The sequence below is a fragment of the Marmota flaviventris genome, chromosome 17, assembly GCF_047511675.1.
Source record: "Marmota flaviventris isolate mMarFla1 chromosome 17, mMarFla1.hap1, whole genome shotgun sequence".
Classification (NCBI taxonomy): Eukaryota; Metazoa; Chordata; class Mammalia; order Rodentia; family Sciuridae; genus Marmota; species Marmota flaviventris.
Genome location: NC_092514.1, coordinates 13,115,734 through 13,139,975, shown reverse-complemented (window position 1 = coordinate 13,139,975; position 24,242 = coordinate 13,115,734). Strand labels below are relative to the sequence as shown.

The following is a 24,242-nucleotide window of genomic DNA, read 5'->3' as shown; positions in this document are numbered from 1 at the left end:
TACAATAAAAAGCCTTACATGTTTTTCCTGTTATGTACAAATAGGAAGCTTCAAACTGGAGATGTTTTAGAAGGAAAAATCTGCTCAACAGCAATCCAATTTTCAGGCACTTTTTTTTTTTTTTTAAATCAAAGCCAGCTGCCTTATGTTATTACTGAACAATTTCAATGCTTTTCTTCTCAGGTGCAGTTCAGGTCAGCAGAGACAGCACTCATGTTTATAACTTTCCTTTTGTCCTGTCTTTCAGTTGGTTCCCACTTAACAAAATCTACACATTTTCTGTTGTTTCTAATGTTCCTATGAATGGTCTAAAACCAAAGTAAAGGTTAAAAATTGGGCATTAAGCTGGGTACAGTGGCACATACTTGCCATCCCAGCTACTTGTAAGCCTTAGGCAGGGGAATTGCAAGTTAAAGGCCAGACTCAGCAACTTAGAGAGCCTGTTTCAAAATGAAAAAATATGAAGGGCTGGGGGGAGGTGTAACTCAGAGGTAAACTCCCCACCCTGGGTTCAATTCCTAGTGTATACACACACACACACACACACACACACAAATTGGGCATTAAAAGAATTGAGAGTCTTAGCTGGATGTGTGGCTGGGCCCTGTAGTCCCAGCTGATTGGAATAATTAGGAGGATTGCTTGAGTCCAGGAGTTTGAGGTCAGCCTCAGCAACATAGGGAGGTTCCATTTCCAAAAACAAGAAAAAAAAGTTTCATATACCAAAGAGGATTTTAATAACTGTTCTAATGTCTATCTAGCACAGTGCATTGTATCAAGCCTTAGTAAATATTTTGTAGCATTCTTTTTTGGGGGGTGGCTGTACTGAGGATCAAACCCAGGGGCACTTTACCACTGAACTACATCCCCAGTCCTTATTTATCTTGAGATAGGGTCTCTTTAAGTTACCCATGCTGGTCTTGAACTTGAGATCCTCCTGATTCAGCCTCCTGAGTTGCTGGTATTAAAGGTGTGTCACCGTGCCCAACTATTTTCTTGTTTTGGGGAGGATTGAGTCTTGCTGTTGTTACCCAGGCTGGTCAATCCTCCTGCATCAGCCTCCCAAGTATCTGGGACTACAGGCACACACCACCACACCTGGCTTTTTGTTATTAAGAACATTTTATATGTGTTTCATTTTAAAAAAATATTTTTTAGTTGTAGTTGTCAATAACTTTATTTTTTTATGTGGTGCTGAGAATAGAACCCAGGGCCTCACATGTGCTAGGTGAGTACTCTACCGCTGAGCCACAACCCCAGTTCATGTGTTGCATTTTTTACAAAATTTTTTAGCTGTAGTTGGACACAATACCTTTATGTTTATTTTTATGTGGTGCTGAGGATCAAATCCAGGGCCTCGCACGTGCTAGGCAAGTGCTCTACGGCTGAGCCACAACCCGAGCCCATGTGTGTTGCATTTTTACAATTGCACCTTCCACAGGAGAGAAATTGAGCTCAGAGATACTAGCTGATGCATACGGGGGCACATTAGTCCTACAGGTGGATGGGGAGAACTCAGGCTGCCCATGCCTTTTCTACTCAACAAAATCTGGTGTCTTTAATCATGAGTTCAGCACTGTGTTGAGTCTGTTCCTTTCTTAAAATCCTATTTTATGGGAGAAAAAAAAACTTTACACACACAAGTGAACTTTGCTCAGTCATGGATGAAAATTCCCTTATCATTTCAACTTGCTGAAAATTTAAACCTCTTCCACTTGAAATATTTTCTTAAAAACGGTTGTTTCCAGTTGTGTTTCTTGGCAATGCCTAGGAAGGTGATATCAAGTGTGACTCCTGAGTTAAGGACCAGGATGCAGCACAATCAAGGGCCAAAGCTTGCTGCCATCTGGCTTCAGGACACAGCCATGCATTTTTTTTTTTTTTTGGTACTGGGGATTGAATCTGGGGATAATTAACCACTGAGCCACATCCCCAGCCCTTTTAAATTGATATTTTTAGATGGTCTTGCTAAGTTGCTGAGGCTGGTTTTGAACTTGTGATATCCTCCTGCCTCGGCCTCCGAGCCACTGTGATTACAGGCATGTGCCACCATACCATGCCTTTTAGGAACTTAAGTACCTATGATTTGGAGTTCTAGCATTCCCTCAGAGGACCATGGTCACAGTAGCAAGAATGGCCTACAGACCCTGGCAAATGAATCACCTGTTGCAACACCAGACTGCAAAGCTGAGAATGGACAGCCCATCTGCATATTTTCTTTTTTTCTGATTGAACCCAGGATGTCTACCAGTGAGTTGTATATCCCCAGCACTGTGCTCCCCCACTTTTAGTGACAGGGTCTCACTAAATTGCCCAGGCTGACCTCAAACTTGTGATCCTCCTGTCCTCAGGCGCCAGGAGTAAGCCATTGTGCCTTTCTCGGTTAAAAAAAAAAAAAAAAAAAAGCTTCTGAAGAAATACAGAATTAACAAAATGGAGTTCTAATAGAAGTGTGCAGTGGCTGGCTGAAAACTTCCAGAATGGAAGGCCGGCGCAATCTGACCACTGTAATAGTTCCCCTGAAAGGGCCTCAGCCCATTCCCGGCTACACAGGTCTCTGGCCAGCCCTGGAGAGCTCTGCAGCCAAAGGGCCAGAAAAGGAGTGGCTTCTGCTAATGGGACTCTCTTGATTTAGAAAATACGACACACACACTGCTTAAATACCTTTATTATTTTTTAAAAATTATTTGGACATTGATAGCTCTGCAAAATACTTCTCCCATCCCAAACCCTTAAACCCTTTCCACATGTCCTCCATAAAGAAACAAAATATTCATACTTTGCGCCCATTCAAATCTAATTTTTAAAAACATTTAAGATCAAAAATCAAATATTTTTCTTTCTCAGAACTCGTTAGTAATTTTAAACCACAATGCAACATACTTAATGGCATTTCTTTTTAAAAATTAGCTTATCAGACTATTTTATGAGGAAAAAAAAATCAATTCAAGGCCTTAGAATATAAATTCCCTGTTTCTGAAAGCAAAAGACATTGAAAAACCCCTTTGCTCCCCTGGAGTTTATGATTTCAACATTGCCAACAGAACCAGCACACAGATTGACTTTCTACTTAACATTAGGCATTGTCTAGTTGCTTTTGGACTGCAGCTGAAACACTATCAACCTTGGAAGGATGGGTGGGTGGAAGGGTAAGTCAGGACATAACAGGGCTGAGGCTGGGGACGGCAGAGTAGAAGCTTTCTGAGCAGTGGGGTAAGAACGGCCAAATCCCTAGGACCCCACCTCATGGCAGGTTCATTTGGGGTAGGGGAAGACCTTGGTAGGAAATCTGCACTAATCTTTTAATGATGGATTACAAGTGTCAACCAAAAATATTGCACATAGTATCAGAGGCATGTAAACCACTGAGAAGGTTGAGGAAAGAATAACTACAGGTGGAGATGATTCCCCACAGGTCCTTCAAGGACAGAGAGAAAGGAGTTGATGTTGAACATTTGGGAGTTACTAAGAGGAGGTGGAAAAATGCTTAGTCCTGTCCCTGTGATCAGTGGGCAGACTTTTAGTGGACAAATCTTCCTTAAAGACATGCCTGAAGAGTCTGGTAAAGGTATCACATCTTTATTTCCCCCAGTACAACTGGAGTTCTTCATTACCTAGCTAAGAAAAAAAAAAAAGGAAGAATCCCTACGACAGAACCTGGCCTGACTGGTCTACAAAAGGACACCAGCAGTTCCTGTAAATGAGCCACATACACAAGCCCCAGCTCTGGGGATGACCCCCTCCTACCAGGTTGAGTGGGGTCTGTATCCCTCGAGGATGCTGGGAGAGGAGGGTTGAGGCAAAGAGGAATGGTGTGTCACATGAGGAAAGCCAGTGCAGCCCCTTGTCCTCCTTTACTCTGTGATGTCCCTCAGCTTAACTGAAATGACAGTAAGCATTTCACAAGTGTGACCAGAGCCAGTCTTGGTAGGTTTTTTTTTTTTTTTTTAATTTATTTTTTTGAGATGGGGTCTCACTATGTTGCCCAGGCTGGTCTCAAACTCCTGGGCTCAAGTGATCTTCCTAACTCAGCCTCCCAAGCAGCTGGGACTACAGGTGCACACCACTGCACCTAGCTTGAGTTTTAAGGTCCAAAAATATTTTGGACTCATTTATGGAAATAGATGTGAATGATTTTTCCATCAAAGTTACCAGAGTAACTTTTTAGGATTGCCAGGTCCTGATCTTATTGAATGGTCTTAGGACTACAAATTTACATGTCACAAGTGCCCACTGGCTACTTTCCCAAAATCTGCTCCTTTAAGGCTTCCCCTAACATTCAGTCTCAGTAACATACAGTACATAAGTCATTAAAAGGAAAGTCACTTCTTAAGAATAAAAAACGTTCCCTACCACTCATCCTACTGAAGGGCTTTGTGCGTTCTTTTATGCTGCCTATGGACATGCAACCTGTAGGATGCTCTGCTCCTGTGGGTTATAATGCTTTTTTTCTTCCTTGGGGTACTGGGGATGGAACCCAGGGCCTCGCACATGCTAGGCGGTGCTCTACCATTGAGCCACATCCTCAGCTCCAATGCTATCTTGTTTTTAAAGCTTTTCCTCTTGTGTTCAGACTGTCTTATAAATCACCAGAAAAATGCCAATTCCTCAAAGCCCTGCCCATGTTTGTGGGCTACAATTGATGCCAACACACTAAGCTTCTTAAACATTTAGAAAAATTAAAACAAGACAAAACACACACACATACCACACACACACACACATACACACACACGTGCGTGCGCACACACACACTTTGGCACATGAGCCTCGAGTTATTTGAGCATGTTCATGTTTCCCACCCCTCCCTCATCCCACCATTTCAGTCACTGTTTCTGGAGAACGAAGACCCCTTTGGCCTCGTGGAAAGGTCAACACGAAGCACTGTTGTTTTGAGTAGCAAAAGGAGGAGGTACAAAGGCTAAACTGGCCCCAAAACAGCTCTTGTGTTTAGCACTATAATTTATGCGATACTGCAAAACTTTTGTACCAGGATGACTCGTTTCAAAACTGCTGGTTGATTAAATATACATATACATATAGATATAGATATAAAAATTACTAAGTCAACATTTGCTGTTTTCAATGTGAAAACGATAAAATGTAATTCTGAATAATTGTGCATTTGCCATTGGGTCCTCATTAAAGGGACCATAAAAATAATTTTGTAATAAAAAAACTCTTATTTTTAAGTTTAGTATTGCCCTCAAGTTCAAAAGTTTGGAGCAAACGTACTGAGTAAGCAGGTTTGGGATCTGTTCCTGCCAGGGATCTGGAAGCCTTAAATTTAGTGATCCCCACAGCAGGCCCAGGGAACCTGACAGCCACGCGCTAGCTTTGCATTGTTAACAGTACAGGGCTCAGGAATGCCCGTTGACCCCCGAAGCACTGGGACCGAAGACTGATGAGGTCTCATTTCATTGGCAGCAAATGCTGCCACAGCTGGCCAACTCCTTGTACAGAGTTCTGGGGGCACAGAAGTGCGCTGGGGCTCTGCCTTTCCTTGGGCTACCGGACAAGCAACTGGGGGAGGGACAGGGGCCTGGGCAGGGACCACTGAGCACCAAGGCTGAGGGTGACCCGGGAGCTGACCTTCTACTCGGCTGGAGGCAAGGGCCGAGGAAGGGATGGGCATTTCAGTGATGTAGAAGTTAGCTGTGCAGGAAGGAAAAGTGCGTTTAAGGTAGCTTAGAGACAGATGACGACCAAATTGCCACAGAGAGGGAGGAGGAAGGGAGGTGGCTTCCTCCACCTGCCCCGCCGGTCAGCCACACTCCTTGGATTCTGTGAGTTAACATTCATGCTTTCTGATGCAAGTCTGCTTGTGAAGAAACAGGAACACACCTCTCCTGATTCTGGCAGGTACACAATTTTCTTGGCAAAGCTCTTTGTTGCCAAGTTCAGTTTTATTTGGTTGCCACTCTGAACCGCTGTCACCGGAATTCATAGATGGGCGCGCTGTGTTCAGGGACATGGGTCAGATTGAGGGACTGATACCTGTAACAGAGAAAGAGACAAGATGAGAAGTAGTTACTTCATGCCCACTGAGCAAAGGATATTAGAAAACCTCTAAACCAGAGTGCCTGACAAATCAAATTCTGCCTAACAAGCCAATTCATTTTGTTTCTGTTTTGAGATGGGCTCTTGCTGTGTTGTTCTGCCTGGCCTTGAACTCCTAGGCTCAAGTGATCTTCCTGCCTTAGCCTCTCAAGTAGTGGTACTACAGATGGGTACTACAACATCTGGCTTTGCTAATTCATTTACAGTTCATAAGCTGAACCTATTTGATCTCTGTGTGTGTATGTATTAATTCTCCTGAACTATGTGTAAGGTGAACAGATTTTAGACATTCTGCTCTAATTATGAAGCATGTCTTATTAAAAAAAGCACCCTAAACCTGGTGTGGTGCAGCATGCCTGTAATCCCAGTGGCTCGGGAGACTGAGGCAGGAGGATCGAGAGTTCAAAGCCAGCCTCAGCAATGGTGAGGCACTAAGAAATTCAGTGAGACCCTGTCTCTAAATAAAATACAAAATAGGGCTGGGGATGTGGTTTAAGTGCCCCTGAGTTCATTCCCTGGTACCCCTCCCCAAATAAAATAAAATGGCTAGCAATAGCTCAGTGGTAAACTGTTCTGGTTTCAATACCCAGTACCACAAGCCCCAAAACAAACAAACAACAACAAAACCTCAATTAAAAAAATGAAATAATAATAATAAAAGAGCTTTTGCCTAGCATGTATAAGGCCCTGGGTTTGATCCCTAGCACTGCCAAAAAAAAAAAAAAAAAAAAAAGAATATGCATTAGCCATCAGGAATATGCAAATCAAAACTACAATGAGATACTGCTTCACGGCTTTCTGGATAGCTATAATTATAAAGACATGATAACAAGTATTAGGGAGGGTGTGAAGAAACCAAAACCCTCATGCATTGCTTGTGGAGAAGTTTGGCGGCTCCTCAGAAAGTTAAATATAGAACTACTGTATGACCCAGCAATTTCACTGCTAGGTATATAATCAAAGGAACTGAAAGCAGGAACCAAAAAAACTTGTACACTCATACTCCTATAGCAGCATTATTCAGAATAGCCAAAAGATGGCTATGACTCAAGTGTCCATTAACTGAGGAGTGGATAAATAGAATGTTGTATGTTCATGCAATGGGAAATTATTTGGTAATAAAAATGAAGTTCTGATACATGTTACAATATGTATGAACCCTTAAAACATTATTCTTAGCAAAAAATGCCAGAGACCAAACAAAAGAATACATGTTGTGGGACTCCATTTATACAAAATATCCAGAACAGGCAAATCTATACCCAGAGAAAGATTAGTGGTTGACTAAAGCTGGGAGGGGAAAAAGAGTGGGGGTGATGGCTAAGGGGGATGGGTTTCCCCTTATGGTGATGAAAATGTTCTAGGCTGGGTGGGTGAACATAAGGGTCAATGGCAGAGCACTTGCCTAGCACGTGCAAGACCCTGGGTTTAATCCCCAGAAGGAAGGAAGGACATTGGATGTCCCTCCTATCCCCCTAGTACTGGGGATTGAAACTAGAGTGCTTAACCACTAAACCACATTCCCAGCCCTTTTTGAGATAAGGTCTCATTGAGTTGCTGAGGCTGGCTTTCAACTTGTGATCCTCCTCCCAAGTGGTAAACTCCACCTCCCATGCTGCTGGGATTACAGGCATGTGCCACTGTGCCCCACTAGAATGAATGTGTTCTAAAGTTAATGGTTGCACAACTGTTAGTATTCCAAAATCACTGACTTGTATACTTTAAAGAGTGAATTGTATGAAATGCAAATAATCTTAATAAAGCTGTTATTTAATAAAAAGGATTATGAAAAGTTTTATAAACTCATATGAAAACAATAATTACTGGGCAGGGGCTAGGGCTCAGCGGTAGCACACTTGCCTGACATGTGTGAAGCACTGGGTTTGATTCTCAGCACCTCACAGAAATAAAATAAACCTCTATCAACAACTAAAAATCAATCAATCAATCAATCAATCTGATTTTAAAAAGCAACGATTACTAAAAACCCAGTGATCATGACTACAAGATTGGCCACTGAACTAAGAATTTCAGTCTATCTAGGCTAGGGTCACTCTCGAGTCACCAAAGAATGAAAAATTTCGAAGAAAATAAAATGCTTCCACCCTCTGAGAGGAAATCAGGTGTTTCATGACAGGGCTCACCAGCCAGGTATAGCAAGGTACTTAAAGAAGCAGCAAAGAGGCAGGAGGGTCCCCCAAAAGGTAGCGAAAGCAAGCAACTGAGGTGCTCTTCCGGCTTCACCTTGGAGGAACACAGAGCAGGACTGTCAAGTCACATGGTCTCTAGTGCATGTAGGATGAATACTGGCTGCCAAAAACTCACAAAGGAGTAACTTACATTTTAGTTACTGATTAAATTTGGGAGGAATAAATGTAAAGTCAGAAAGATGAGATGAATATTGCCAAAATTAAAGTATTAAAAGTATTTAGGAAGTATAGCTCAAAAGTAGAGTGCTTGCCTAGTATGCATGAGGCACTGGGTTCCAATCCCAGCACTGCCAAAAAAAAGGAAGGCATTTTAGAAATGAACTTTTTCATATAATATTTCAGTCTTATTTCATTTAGTCTGCTCTGTGGTTGGGAATAAGGCCCTATTCTGAGCAACTGAAGTCAATTAAATAGGGCCTCAGCACCCAAATAGAGCATGAAATCCATACAGAGGCAGGGTGAGAGATTTCCTTTTGGGTGCGATGAGCCAGGGGAGAGCCAGGGCAGGCAGGCAGCATCTGCCATGGCCCCTGGCCACTGGGGGCCTTACCATTCTGAACTCCGATGGTAGTAGTAACCCTCTATGGAGGCTGCTGACTTCTGAAAGCAGATGTAATAGAAGCCGGCAAAGGAAGCACCACTGATGTCTTTGATGGTGTGGTCTGGGACCAGGAACTGCTCCTGCACACAGATGAGGGATCCATCAGTAACAGTGTTCTCAGACCACCCCTGAGGCCTCCCTGTTAAGCATCAAGGGGTTCTAAGGACCACATGAGAAAAAAGTATGACCTTTATATTTTGAGCCAGAATTGTTGGGTGAGAGCAAGCCTTTGGGTCCTGGCTTGACTTCTGGATAGTGCCCACATGAGGCTGGAGCATTTTATGTACTTACATGGCAAACTGTCTTGAGCTCACCAGGATTAGTGACTTAAAGAAAGTACCACAGCCCCAAGCACCTAATAGATAAATCAATGACAGTCAACCTGCTCAACTATATTTCAGAGACCACAGACAGAAATGACCTGGAAGGAGTATGTTTCTGCTCCAGTTCCCATGAACTGTCACTGGGCTCTCGATCAGCTTTAGAATAGTGAGTCACTTCTGGTCTGTGATAGTTCTGGGGGTGGATTGATTGCCAGGAGACCCTGTGACATCTCCAAAGCTCTACACCTCATCCAAACAACCAGAACAGCACTGATCTTGACCAGGTGCATTACGAAGAGAGGCAAGTTTGCCAATGTATTGGCACCAAGAGTTGAAAGGCCATGTCCTTGCTACTATTCTCCTGGAAAGCCTAGGTCAGAAGCCCCAGGACCTCAGGATATCAACCAAAGGCTCACTGGTGAGTCACCCTGAGAAATTCTTCAGAGACAACTCCATTGCTTTCAATTTTTTTTTTTTTTTGGTGGTGCTGGGATGGAACCCAGGATCTTGTACATGCTAGGCAAATTCTACCACTAAGCTATGCTCCCAAATCCGCCCCCACCCCCAAATTTAAAGACACTCTTATTCAGCCTCTGAAGTTATACATAATTTAGGGATGGGGATATAGCTCAGTAGCAGACCACTTGCCTATTATGCACAAGACCCTGAGTTTGATCCCTAGCCCTGCCAATTTTTTTTTTTTAAATTTCAAATTAGGACAAAAGATGCTTTTTTTAAAAGGTTTAGTTGGCCTGCGTCCTGTTAGATGGCAAGCTGGGAGGGCAGGGCTCAGCATTTGTTCACCAAACCTTGTACCTGTCTGGTAAAGGAGTCATGATCCCCATCCCGCAAACGATTGACTTCACAAAATAAAAATGGGGAACCACTATTCTAGATGCTTTGTCTTTAGGAAAGTCAACAAGATTTCATGCTAAAATAGCTTTCTTCCTACAATAAAGCACTAGGGGATGAGAGTGGTGCATGTCCCCAAAGTAAATTAATAGATCTACTCCAGGATTTTGCTATCCTGTGTCTATACCTATATTGCTATCAGAGCAGGGAGCAAAAGGACTCCTCGGGCAAGGGACAAACCATTGAATCAACCAGGGCAGTGAGGGGAAAATCTACATTCCATTCTTGGTCCCTCATTTCCTGAGCTGCAGGAAGCAGAGGGCCCTGGGGAAGGGATGTGGTAAGGAGACCAGTCACTCTGATGGCATTTAAGCCTGTGGTAGAACAGGGTGCAATGGATGACTAAGTTCAAAGAAAGTTGCCCTGAACCCACACAACACTTGGATGATTCAACCTGGAAGTTCAAAGGGATTCCTGGGTGGGAGAAGGGAAAGGAAGAAGATGCAAACAACAGTGTCAGAGGGTACCCACCTGGGCACAGCCCACTTGCTGTCAGTGTGACCGGAAAAGCCAGCTGGGGACTCAGCAGTGTGTGCTCTGGAATTGTGGCTGCTTTTTACAAGTGTATAAAGACCCTGCCATGAAGACACTGTTACAAGCACAGGGCACAGAGGCCCCTGACTGGGAGGCCTGCCTTCTGTAGAGAGGTATATGGAGCACACATGGAAGTTTTGGAAGAGGCCTGGATAGGACCTTACCTTCCACCTCATGAAGACATAATCCCCATTCTTCAGTTCCTCATAGTCAAAGTCATCTGAATTAAATGATTTTGCATACTGATAAAAAGCCAGAAACTTGCCCTGAAAGCAAAAAAAACAGAGTACGATATTGATCAACAGAGGGAGGGGCTGGTATTAGAACTAATGGCTTGAAGGACAACTAATTCCAGGTAGTAGAGAAGGAGCCTGTGTTCATCCTCAGTGAACAGAGACCTGAACTAGAGGCAGACACCAGGTCTCCAGCTGAGGCACAGTTGAACTACACCTGCCCAGTTAACATAATCTGAGGAAATGGCTGAAGGATGGGAAATGACTGCAACTTCAAGGGCCTCTTAGAACACCCTATCACAAACACAGGAAAGCTACCAGTAACTAATGAGAAGATCTCTGAAAGTAAATCCACAGGAGCAAAACGAACTGTGCAGAATCACTAGACAGCATAGCCACAAAGGAGAGAGGATATAGTAAAATTGGTCCATTGACATAATATAGGAATTTGGGACAGCAATTTAGGTAGAAATTGCAAACAGATATAATGTGGTTAAATTTTAAAAGGAGACTGTACAGCTATGTGAGGAGGCATATGTTTTTAGTCTTAGCTACTCAGGAGGTTGAAGCAAGAGTATTACTTGAACCCAGGAGTTTGAGGCCAGCCTAGGCAACATAGTGAGACCCTTTCTCCTACCAGCCCCCAAGAAAAAACAGACTAAAAATAGGTTACAAAACTGAATCTTATGATGCCATTTTTAAAAAGACAAAAGAAGGTATAGTCATCCCTTGGTATCTGCAGAGTATGGGTTCCAGGACCCTCTGCAGATATCAAAATTTGTGGATGCTCAAGTCCCTTATTTAAAATGGGATAGCATTTACATACAACTTGCACATATACTTCCATATATTTTAAGTCATCTTTGGATTACCTTTTTTTTTTTTGGTACTGGGGATTGAATTCTGGGAAGCTTTATCAGAGATACATCCCAGTCCTTTTTTTGGGGGGTGGGGGGCAGGGTCTCACTAGGTTGCCAAGGCTGATCAAACTGTGATCTTTCTGCCTTAGCCTCTCAAGTCACTGGGATAATAGGCATGCACCAGCCAGGTTACTTCTAATACCTAATATAATGCTATACAAATAGTTGTTTTACTGTATTAACTAGGTCATTATTAACAACCAGAAAAAAAGTGTGCACGTATTTAATACAGATGTAATTTTTTCCCCAAATCTATCTGCAGTTGGCTAAATCCATGAATTCAGAACTCACATATAGAGAGACTGACTGTATATACCCAAAAGAGATTCAGGAAGAGACTAACAGCTGTTTTAGCTTTAGGTATTGTCATTATACACAATTTTTTTCCCTGTAGTTTTTTGTCTTAAATAAACATGTATTATTTTGTTTTTTAAAAACACTTTAAATAAAAAACCAGTGATAAAAGTTTAAGGTGAGGGCTATGCTAATTATCCTGAATTAATCATTACCTAATGCGTACATGAATCAAAATAACACATTGATGCTGGGGATGTAGCTCAGTGGGGTACAGCACTTGCCTCTTGTGTATGAAGTTCTGGGTTCCATCCTCAGGCCGGGGTGACCCGTGGCCTTCTTCGTTTCTCTCTCACCCTGAATATTTCAATCCAGTCTAGCAAAGTCTGGTCCAATGTTCTACTGGAAATTAATGGGGCAACTAACAGATGCTTCCAGGTATTTGATTTGTGCCGAGGACTGAATCGTCACCGGCCTCAAAGACTATGCTTTTTGCAGGACCAATTTTAAATAGCAAACAAAGTTGCATGAGAGAGAGAGAGAGTATGGTTTATTACAAGGATAAACTTTGTACACTGGTGTTTTCCAGGTGAGGAAGGAGCCATCTGGTGAGGTGGTAAGCCAAGTAAGACAAGCCCAGCCCTGGGCAAGGGTGGGTTCAGGAGCCTACCAACTCTGAGGGACACCATCACACACTACTTGGGCTCCCCCCAACCTTTTGGATATCTGAATCTTGCTCTTCTCTTCATATTTTAAAAACACATAAGTGACTATCTAGCTTTTGGTGTTCACTTGCTGTACTCAAAACATATAACTTTCAGAAAAATGTTTTAAAAGGCTCAAGTTTAAAGTTAAATTGAACTGAAACCCAAAATTTTGAAAAGCATCAATAAGCAAAGTGGTGATGCACAGTGAGGCTGACACAGACAAGAGTCTGCAGCAGTCCCTGCCATAGGCTGTGGTCCCAGAATCAGGGAGAGTTTAGTTGCTGGGGTTGTGTGGCAGCAGGAGGAATGAGTTCTAGAATCCTCTTTACTGACCCAGTCATCTCTGGTGGGTTTACAATGGATAAGAACATTGGACTTTCTCCATATTAAACAAAAACGTATCATCACCATGTCAACTAAGCCAAAGGCTTCAATGATAAGTTGAGAAACAGTTTCTGAACACACAAGACTTGACAACCAGAGAAAAGATGCCAGGACAGTAGTCCTATGTTGTTTTTAAGTGTTCACTATTGGGGAATAAGAACATGGTATGCTTGGCAGATAAAAAGTGGGGAGCCTGGATTTTTCCATGGTGTCTGGCTGGTCCTTAGGTTAAACTTGCTCTGTATCTGTCCTGACAGGATGAAAATAAACAATGTTCTAGCTGGGTGCCATGGCACACACCTGTATGTAATCTCAGCAACTCAAGAGGCTGAGGCAGGAGGATTGCAAGTTTGAGGCCAGCCTTAGCAACTTAACCAGACCCTGTTTCAAGATAAAAAAAAAACGGCTGGAGATGTAGCTCAATGGTAAAAGGCCCCTGAATTAAATCCCTAGTACTGCAAATACAGAACAAAACAATACAAGGTTAAGTTCCCACTAAATTTCCATCACTGGTATTTTTATCTCAGGTCAACCACAATATCAGACAGGACTGCTGTCTGTTTCACAGGGGTGTTCCAAGCAGAGGTAATTAGAGGATGGACACAGGTAGTAAAGAACAGGGATACTGCTGAGATTCTGACAGCTATCCACAGCTGTATATGGAACTCAGGGGTTGCCATCATTAGCTGTGTGCTATTTAAGAGGAGTTTGGTCAGTAGCTAAACTTTTCAGAAGGAAGATGGAGGGCTGGGGAGATAGCTCAGTGGTAAAGTACTTGCCTAGCATGCACAAGGCCCCGGATTCAGCACAAGTACTTGCCTAGCATGCACAAGGCCCCCAGCATCGCCACCATTAAAAAAAAAAAAAAGTGTGGGGGGGCAGAGAAAAAGGAAGATGAAACAACTGGAGTTTGTGTGTGGGAATCAGTTACCCTCTGGCTGCAAAGCCCCAAATGCCTCTTGGTAAGGGACAAGGTCTCTGGCTCCTAGAGTCCCTCAGCTCTCCAGCCGTCTCTGGACGGCTGAGAGCAGAGTCCTACTTACCCAGTGTTTCCGATCAACATCTTCATCGGCGTCCCACTTGCGAGTTAAGAAAGGATGCTTTTTACTGATTATTTCTCCTTCAAAGAAGGTCGTAAGGGTTGGATACTCCTATGGCAAAAGGAAAATATCAAAATAAGATATTGTGATTTTATTTTAAAAAATACTTTTGTGCTGAGGATTGAATCCAGGGCCTAGCACACTGAAGCAGTTGCTCTACCACCGACCTACATCCTCAGACCCAAAATGAGCATTTTGACCTTTTTTTTGTGTGTGCACTATAGATTAGGGGTAGGAGTACTGTAGTGCTTTCTTTGTATGCATGAGGGCCTGTGTTCCATTTCCAGCACTAAAAAAGGAAAAAAAAAAAAAACCTTATGATTTAAACTACTAGTTTTCCTAAGGAATGATTCTGCACTGACAGAATATTAAAATACTTTAGGCAGTGTGTCAGCGTAACTACAAGATACCCGCAAACTGTGGTAAATTAAACAAATACTTAGTGAATGAGATTCAATATGTACAGAAGCTACAAAAAAAAGATTGAGTATTTCTCAGGATCAGCACAGGAAACTCAAGCATTTGACTATGTAGCCTAATGGGGGATAATTTACAGAGGCAAAGAAAAACACATGCCAGCAGGAAGAATATTAGGGGGAAAAAAAATCAAAGAGGGAGACAGGTAGCCAGCAACAGCCCCTAACCCCAGGCAGGCAATGGGTTTCAGTCATGGAAGTCATCAACCAACAGCTCTCACTGATTCAAGGCTCACCTAAAACTGTCAGATCATGTGTGCATTGGCTTTTCTGCAGACTTGTCTTTTGAGGGATTAACATTCATTTGGCCAGTATGTCAATGAGCACTTCTGGAATAGGTAAGCACCTCATTCCAAAAGTAAATGGGCACTTTTGTTTGTATAACAGTGTCTTGTGAGTTTGGTTAGTGTGTGATCCATCTCTCTGCTTCCAAAAAGTCGAGCATAACCTTGACTGAAGCTTCCAAACTCATCTAAGGAGTTAGTAAAGGGGCCGACCATGGACCCTGCCAGTTGCTGGGCTCCTGGGAAAGGTATAATGGTGGCTGGCTCAGGCATGCATGATGTTATTTAACACACATTCTTTATGATACTGGGATTTCATTTCTAAAAGGCACACGAATAAACCATAAAGCTGTGCTTTTGTAAATGTGAGGCACATTATCTTCAATTTAATTTTTAATATTGCACATTGTGACTATTAAGACTAAGACCCATACCATTTACATGGTCTAACTCAAATAAAGGACAAATCTGATATTCTAACAATTATAAATGATAAAACAAACAAAAAATATAGGTAAAAAATTCATTCGTATTAATTACATTTTTTCTGCATTTTACTAATAATCTACAGCAACCATACATCAGATATGTAATTTTTACAAGTTATCAAGTAGCTGTACAACTCTGTGAATATACCAAGTCAATGAATTGTACATTTGTTAGTGGAGCACAGAACGTAAAAATTTAACTTCATAAGGAATCCAGCAAAATGTATAGCCCATTGGAATGTTAACTCCAAAGCCAGTCATTTGGGTCATAGGAAGCTGCACAGAAATGATAAGTAACATTAGAAATCTAGAATTCTAATTTAAATGGGTGAATTATATGGTATGTGAACTATAGCTCAATAAAGCTACTAGTAAAGTTATTTAAAAAAATAATTCTGATTATGTACAATTATAATGCACCAATATAAAAAATGCGGGGGGAAAAATCTCCCCACCCCCCAAAAATTCTACCAGGTACAGTAGTAAACATTCATAATCCCAGTGATTTAGGAGGCTGAGACAGGAGGATGGCAGTTCAAGAACACACTCAGCAAATTAATGAGACTCTGTCTCAAAATAAACAGTATAAAGGGGCTGGGGATGTGGCTCAGTGGTAGAGCAATTCTGGGTTCAATTCTCAGTACAAAAAAAAAATAATAATAATAATAATTGTAAGCATCTGAGGCCTGAGCAGGACTTGCAAACCCTAGGAAAAAGATGGACCTTTCTTTAACTGGAAGCATCGGTCCATCGCTTGACCTTGATAGGGGTAGACTTGTGACCTTCAGAGGTCATTCTATCTGAAGAGCAGTTTTGCCAAGAGGAATGAGTCCCTACAGTTCTATTAAGAGCCTAAGGTTACCAGGGGGAGGAAGGAAGAGAGGGAAAGAGGAGATACTGGGGAAAAATACTGTAAAATTGTGTGCATGTATGAATATGTAACAACGAATCCCACAAAAGTATGGGGGGGGGAAAAAGAGCCTAGAGTTCCCAGTGGGCTGGCTGCCCCAGTGAAGGGCCATGCTAGTGCCTGCTCCTAAAGGAGCACTGCTGTTCTTGACTCATAGGGGTTTCCCTCAGTAAGTCCCTTACTCAGGCAACTTGCTTCCAATGGAGAGATCACAGTTGTTAGCATTTCTGTCTACTGTGTCTAGATTTCTAATGTTACTTATCATTTCTGTGCAGCTTCCTATGACCCAAATGACTGGCTTTGGAGTTAACATTCCAATGTGCTATACATTTTGCTGGATTCTTTATGAAGTTAAATATTTATATTCTGTGCTCCACTAACAAACATACCTACTGCCTTACAAATTGAGCATTTTCTGTTTTAGGCTAAAATCCTTTACTGTCACTTTCTACCCCTACTTGATGGATGATACCTTTTGTCAAGACAACAAATTTCACAGGAAATCCTCAATTCATCTCCTAATATAGAAGAGTAGGTAGAGGTTGGGGGTATAGCTCAGTGGTAGTGCATGGCCAAAAAAAAAAAGAAAGTAAAGCAGGAGAACCAGAGGGAATCATCCTCTATTCACATATTCTTGCCTGCCACTTACTCTAACATGGCTTCCTCCTGTTAGAAAGTTCACTAAAAACATAGAGCAGATTTTTGATCCTTACTTTTCAAATGAGGAAACTGAAATTAAGGGAGAAAGGGACACAGCCCAATACTGCTGGGTCATCAAAACTATAAGAAGTGATAACAGGCCACAGGACATTGCAGAAAGGTCACATCCAGGCACTCACAGCAGAGCTCAGTGGCCAGTCAGTCCTTCCTTCCTCTTCCTGTTTACCCACTAATGGAAAAGAAGGGATGCTCTTTCTTACCTTCTAAATACCAGGAATTCTGAAGTTTGAAAACTTAGATCTAAGGAAGGAAAACACTCTACTTTTACCTATCAGGCTGAAGATGGGACAGCCACTTTTCAATGTTCCAATAAAGTTCAGTTTTTGAATGATTGATGCTTACCTCAGAGACTACTAAACTTATGGTACTTATAGTACCTATATTCTCACCATGTATATATTTATGTGTATGTATATACTTAAACACACATATATATACACACATTTTTACTTAAAAAATATAACAAAATGAATAGTTTTGATCAAACTGTGACATATTTACAAACTTTTCTTTAAATGATTTATAAGGGGCAGAACTACGGTAGAGCATGTGTGCTTAGCACACCTCAGGTCCTAGTTTCTATCCTTACCACCAAAGGGGGAAACATTTGTGGATGTGTGTACTTCTCTGCAGGACACATCAGAACTGCACTGTATGTTCCCTATATGATAACAATGCTTAGAAATGGAGTTGGGATTGCCCGCCCTCAACCCTGCAGGACTGCTGAGCGTGCCACCCACTTCCCAGTTCTAGCTCAAGTGAGCAAGTGCTTACCTCAGTAAGGCCTTTAATCTTCAGGTATCCACAAAGATAAGAGTTCCCTGTGTCCACGTGCTGAAAAGAAAAGGACACACAGACCATTATATACACAGATGAATACACCTTGAAATGCTGGGAGAGTACTTTGGAAACCCTGTGAGGCTAGGATAGAGAGGTAGACCTGGTGGTCAGTGCAAGGACAGTGTAGCCAAAGGTTCTACCAGCCTTTGGGACTGCACCACTATACATGTGCCTGTTCTGACAATGCAAACTGATCTCAGGGCCCTCTCAACTTCCTTAAGCTGGAATCTTGGGACTGAAGTGCCTTTTGGGAACAGTGAGCCCACTTCTCAAATCTCATTTTCTGCAGTCTCCAACACAAGTTCATCTACACTGTGCGTTATTGAGCACCAGGTCTATTTACCTGTACACATGGGTATCATCCCTAAACCTGGGTCTGACTTTCTAATGTCTAACTAGTTTCCCTTTATTTCCTTGCTACTCAATCACTAGTCTAAAAAATGTACTCCTGCCCTGTTATTTATCCAAAGTACCATGCTGCACTATTTCTTTATGAAATGAGAATAATATTCAGGAACAGAACCTTATGAAGACTTACATGGTATAATTTTAGTTTTGAACCAAAATACCAATCAAAATTCCGATTATACTGTAAATTTCTGCCCTGTCTATTCACATACAGATGCTTGAGTTTCTTAATGAGAAGAGTCATGAGCCGAAAATAAATAGGAATAACAGACATAGTAAATTTTGAGGTTTAGTAGCCACCACTTATTTTGGTTGCTGAGACTCTGCCGAGTGCCTACAACCAATTTCCTCTTTTTTCAGGCAGGCAGGGTTTAGATTTTGTTCTGGCAGCTACCCTATCCTGAAAGACCTGGTCAACTGCCGGGTGCAGTAGTGCACCACCTATAATCCCAGCAGTTTAGGAGGCTGAGACAGGAGGATCAAAGTCAGCCTCAGCATAAAGTGAGGTGCTAAAAAAACTTAGTGAGACCCTGTCTCTAAATAAAATACAAAAAATAGGACCAGGGATGTGGCTCAGTGGTCGAGTGCCCCTGAGGTCAATCCTCCATACCCTACCCCCACAAAAAAAAGATCTGGTCAACCCTGATGGATCTAGGATAAGCACAAGCCCCCATTCTCCTTACAAGTCATTGGTTTAGGGGTGAGTGACCCAGTTGTGGCCAATCAGATGGGTGTGAAAAATCTCCTGGGTGCACCCACAAAAGAGCACTGGCTTTCAAAGAGGCACATGAGGAAGAAATGGCCTTTTTCATTCCCCTGGTGGTGGTAGTATCTGTATGCAGAGTCCAATCTTAGAACAGCCATTAAGAAGAGATCAGGAGGAGAAACAGGCCACACAACGCTAGGGATGACAGCCCAGTAAGATGGAAGAATTTTGGCCCCTTAATTAACTATCCTGGGACCACGTCGCCTCCAAACGCCTTACAATGTGAGATAATAGGTTCATTTGTTCTGTAAACTATTTTGAAATGCAAAATATGGTTACTCATGGCTGAAAGCATACTAACTAGTACATTTATCCAAATCTATACAGACTCACCCTAAACAGGCAGAGTGTGAGTTTGTGACTTAAAATGAATCCAATTGTCACGAACTCTGGAACTCTGCCTAATAACCTTTGAATCAAAGCAAAACAAGGTTTAGTGGTACCTGTAGCACAATAAGACTTTCATTTTAAATTAAGGCTCATTTCAAGAAACTTGCAAAGTTTTGTGGCATTTATCAGATATTGGTCGATTATACCATAAATGAAATACTAAGGCAGTCCTTAAAAACTGTAATGATCTTGGTCAGCCAGATGATGTCAGCACCGAAGCAATTGAGCTTCAATAAAGCTAAAGTGCCTTCACAGTTTGGTGCTGGTGACAAAGGTATTCCATGTGAAAACTGCCAAAGCATTTTATGTGTCCTCATCTGCTGACCTTGGCATTGGACATTATGGAAAACAGCTGATTCACACTAATATGGTTCAGCAAAGAACTTTTATTAAAAGTTCTAACCTGAGGCCTTAAATTTCATGTATGCAATTCTCATTGAATTCAGTATAGTTTGGGGTTTCACAGCTGCTGGAAAGGGTATCAGGTGGCAGGGATACTTGCTAATAAGATTAAAAATTGAACTGTAAATTGGCTTGTATTTGCATGGATTATCACATGCTCAAGAATCAGAATTTCTGTTTGGCCTCCGTTCAACCATGTGTCTCTCCTATTCTGTCCAAATTGATCTTGATGATGGTTGATGAACTCAAAATAACCCCACAACACATACAGTTTTCACCAAATGAGGGGGCAGAATCTCAATGAGAAAGATAACAAGGCAAATGTTCAGCAAGGAAGTCTCACAGCACAGCTGTGTCCAACAGCTGCTCTTTTTAATATTCCTTTTAAAGGGACCCAGGCTTCACTCTACTGGTGGCTTCTAGAATGGTAGGAGAGGGAAAAAGTAGTCGCAGTAAGGGTAAAAAAGATCCAGTCAGAACCCCATAAAGGTTTGAGGAACACTATACTGGAATATCCCAATAGAAAATGCTCCAAAAAGCACACAAAAGATACTCATCACCACCAGCCACTAGAGAAATTCAAACACAGACCACACTGAGCTACTATTTCACACTCATCAGGATGATGACAGTCAAAAAGATGAACAATAGCAAGTGTTGGAGAGGATGTGCAAATTTAGAATCCTCATATGTCACTGGTGGAAATGTAAAATGACAGCCACTTTAGAAATGACTGGTAGTTCATCAAAATGTTACATATAGAGTTACTATATGACCCAGCAGTTTCACTCTTAGGTCTGTCTACCCACCCAAAAGAAGTAAAAGCATGTCCACATAAAAATCTGTACATGAGCTGAGCACAGTGCTAAGTCTACATTCTAGCTCTTAGGAGGCTGAGGCAGGAGGATCACTTAAGTACCCGAGTTCAAAGTTATCCTGGACAATACAGTGAAACCCCATCTCAAAAACAACCATAAATGAACAAATTTGTACACAGATGTTCATAGCAGCATTATTTGTTATAGCCAAAAAGTATGAACAACCCAAATGTTTACCAACTGATGTACATCAATGTCTATTAACGGATAAACAAAAGGTTGTTACATCCATACAATGAACACTGGAACAATAAAAAGGAATGAATGTTGACATGTTCTAAAATATGGATGAATTTCATGAATCTTGAAAATATCATGCAAAGTTAAATAAGCCAGTTACAAGAAGATAAATATTGTTTCTAGTTATATGAAATAGCCAGAACAGGCAAATATATTAAAAAAAGTTAGCAGTTGCCTATGGTAGCGAAAGGTATGAAGGTTTCTTTGGGGGATGATAAAAATGTTCTAAAATTTGGTAGTGGTGATGGCTGCACAACTTTGAATATATTAAAAATTACTGAAATGTATACTTTAATAGGTGAATTATATAGTATGTGAATTATATGTGAATAAAGGTGCTTGAAAAGAAAAAGAAAGAGGCTTATGAAAGACAGGAGAAATATTCTGAGAAGGCTAAGTCTAAGAAACTTGTCCTGGCTGAAAAACCAGATGGTGGGGCAATTCACATGCCACTAACAAGTCGCAATGATGTGAATAAGCAGCTCACCAATCCAGATGTAGGGTGGCATTCCTTGGCATGGCCACTGCCCCCACCATCAGACATCCTACTTAAGTGTCTTCCAACCATCAGTCAGATGGTCTGGGAGGCCTGAGACCTACCAATCACTCAATCACGGCTTTTATTGGTTCACAAGGAGACTGGCACCTGACGAGAGTTCAGAAATAACACAATAATCACAGAAAGGAATAGTCACTGAAGTAACCAAAGCAGACTCCTTTAGACACCTAGCTACCCTGTCGGTAGACTACCACACTGGAAAACATCAAATGGGCACAAACTTGGGACTGTCCAAACATGACCCAGGGATCTCATTTCAGAATTTTATGATTAGCTGAATTTAAAACAAAACAAACAACATCAGGAAAAAACAAAAACAGTGTGACCTTCATAAAGTCTCACATTTTAAGCAAAAAAAAGGGAATCACATTAGGCATAGAGTTATGAGACTAAAATATCCCAGCTACAGTAGCTTTTTAATTACAATAAATATCACAGCTCATGATAGAACTTTTAAATTTACAGATCAAAGACACAATTAACAAGAGGATGCAGCTTTCTCAGCCAAAGCCAGAAGAAAAACTATTTACTCTCACAAAGCAGTAAGAAAAAAAGGAACTAAGGAATGCTCTACAGTTAGCAGAAAGAAGAGGCACCCTTACTGTCTTTTGAGTAGAAAGTCTACTTGTTCAGAAGAGAGACTAAGAGGGCAAAGAGTGAGCATGAGGAACAGGTACTGTCCACCCTCACAAAGGAGGGCAGTGAGGCAGCATATAGGGCCTCTAAGCTTCTGGGAGGGTTTTCAAAGGACAGGTGTTTGGAGGGGCTTTTGGTATCAGAAAGAATGGGTAAAGGAATGGGGAAAGTGGGTCCTCAAGTAGGCAGGGGTGAAAACTGAGGAAGAATAGTTTGTGCGGAAGGGAGATAAAAGGGAGTATCTATCACCACCAAGCTCCTTTGGCTAGGAAAAACTGTCAAGTGTGCCAACATCTGGGTGAGAGAGGTAAGGCATAGGAAAGGCCCTGGGCAGGTGAAGCTGTAATTCCAAAGCTGATCTGGGACTGGCAGCAGGTACTCAGAAATCCAGGTCAAACAGGGGGAGGTGAGTGGACACAAAATAAAAACTGGGTGAGTTAGATTTCCCAGTATACTGGTATCAGAGACTCGGAGGAAGCCCTATGCCTGTGTAGATAAAGTTAAGAACACTTTGAAAGAAGGTCCCTTGGACCAAGTAATGAGCTAGATGAAAGTCTGGGTAGAGGCCAGTGAAGACTTGGAGCTGATGGGAAGTGGCCACAGAACTGGGTAGGAAGTTATGAGAAGCCTGGGGGAAGAGGGCAGCTGGGTGCCTGGACCATTAAGAAACTGAAGTAGGAGGTGGTATCAGGGACCCCAAGGGGTAAGATCCTAACAGACTGGTGAAGAGCTCCACTCTGGCACCCAGGGTGTGAATACCTGGTTTATTTGGAGACAGGGACGAGGGAGGGATCAGTGTGGATTCGGGGCTCTCAGCCAAAGGAGGGAGGATGCTCCCCCGTCTCAGGAGGCTGATCAACCTCTCCTACAGAGGAAACCACCAGGGTCTGAGAATAGGGGATCGTGTCTCAGGTCTGGCAGAATCTGGCCTGGGCCCCAAGTCTGGGGAAACCAATGGAGAGTTCTTCAGGGTCTGAGAGGGACTGGTGTAGGGAGACAGGTCTGGGGAGGAAGGACCCAGGCCAGAGGAAGGCCAGACAAGGCAGGGCTTCCGGATCCCCGGGATTCAAGTCTGGACAGTGTTCAGGGTCTGCCAGGAGCCGGTCACCACAGGCTCTGGGTCCGAGGGGCAGCACAGGTCTGGGGCTCGGAGTGTGTGAGACACCGGCGGAGCAGGTCCCGGGTGGGAGGCGCCGGGTGCAGGAGGCCCCGGCGGTGAGGGCGGTGAGGGCCTGGTCCGCGGCTGCGGGCTCGAGGAGCCGAGGGCGGGCACGGCCCGTGAGCGCCGCGAGGAGGCCCTCGGGCCCCGGCCGGCCCGGCCCGGCGCTCACCTGCAGCACCACCTCTACGTCGTACGAGTTCCCCTTGCTCTTCTGGTGGCCGCGGAACTTGGAGCCGCTGTAGAGCAAGCTGGTGGCCACGCCGGGCTGCTGGGTGTTGATGGGCGGCGGCGGGATGAGCGAGGCCGCGGAGGCGGCCGAGGCACCGGCCGGCGGGGGACACTCGGTGCGGACCGGCATCGCGGGGTCCCCCGGAGCCAGGGCTGGGGGGAGGGGGAGAGGAACCGCCGCCGCCGCGCGGGAGCTGAGGAGGGTGACGGGGAGGGAGGGGCTGGGGCGCGCACGCGCGAGGTGGGGGCAGGAGGGGGCACCACCCGCCCGCTGCCTGCGGACCAAGCTCTCGGGCCGGCACCCGGACCCCGGGACCTGCGAGCAGGGCCTCCCTGTCCTGAGCTGGGTCCCCCTCCCCACTTGCCCTCGCACACACACACACTACCCCTTCCGATTGGCTCGAGATCGGCAGAGGGGGCGGGAGCAGGCTCACGCGGCGCTTCCGCCCATTGGCGGGCGGAGAAAACACGTGGCGAGGTGCGCGAGCTACCTTCTGGGACTTGTAGTCTTCTTCCGGAGGCGCGCGAGAAGGGGGCGGGGCGAGGTGCGTTTGTGATGCTGATTGACTGGGGGTGT

General features: G+C 43.3%; 1 protein-coding gene across 1 annotated transcript; it reads right to left on the bottom strand.

Moving 5' to 3' along the window:
• Positions 1–2,650: 2,650 nt before the first annotated feature.
• Gid4 (GID complex subunit 4 homolog) lies at positions 2,651–23,871 on the bottom strand. The gene is made up of 6 exons (XM_027921475.2): positions 23,607–23,871; positions 17,931–17,990; positions 14,222–14,329; positions 10,805–10,906; positions 8,821–8,951; positions 2,651–5,997 (listed from the first exon to the last, which is right to left on the bottom strand). The coding sequence occupies exons 1-6, from the start codon at positions 23,793–23,795 to the stop codon at positions 5,934–5,936; spliced, it is 654 nt and encodes a 217-aa protein (XP_027777276.2). The 5' UTR covers positions 23,796–23,871; the 3' UTR covers positions 2,651–5,933.
• Between the last annotated feature and the right edge of the window lie 371 nt (positions 23,872–24,242).

What these genes read in the sequence shown, in the direction of transcription:
- Gid4 (XM_027921475.2), bottom strand. Translation starts at nt 23,795, where the DNA reads ATGCCGGTCCGCACCGAGTGTCCCCCGCCGGCCGGTGCCTCGGCCGCC. An exon ending in ATGTCTTCATGAGGTGGAAG is followed by an intron (nt 8,952 to 10,804) that starts GTAAGGTCCTAT and finishes ATCTGTGTGCAG; the next exon opens with GAGCAGTTCCTGGTCCCAGA. An exon ending in TACCATCGGAGTTCAGAATG is followed by an intron (nt 5,998 to 8,820) that starts GTAAGGCCCCCA and finishes TCTCTGTTACAG; the next exon opens with GTATCAGTCCCTCAATCTGA.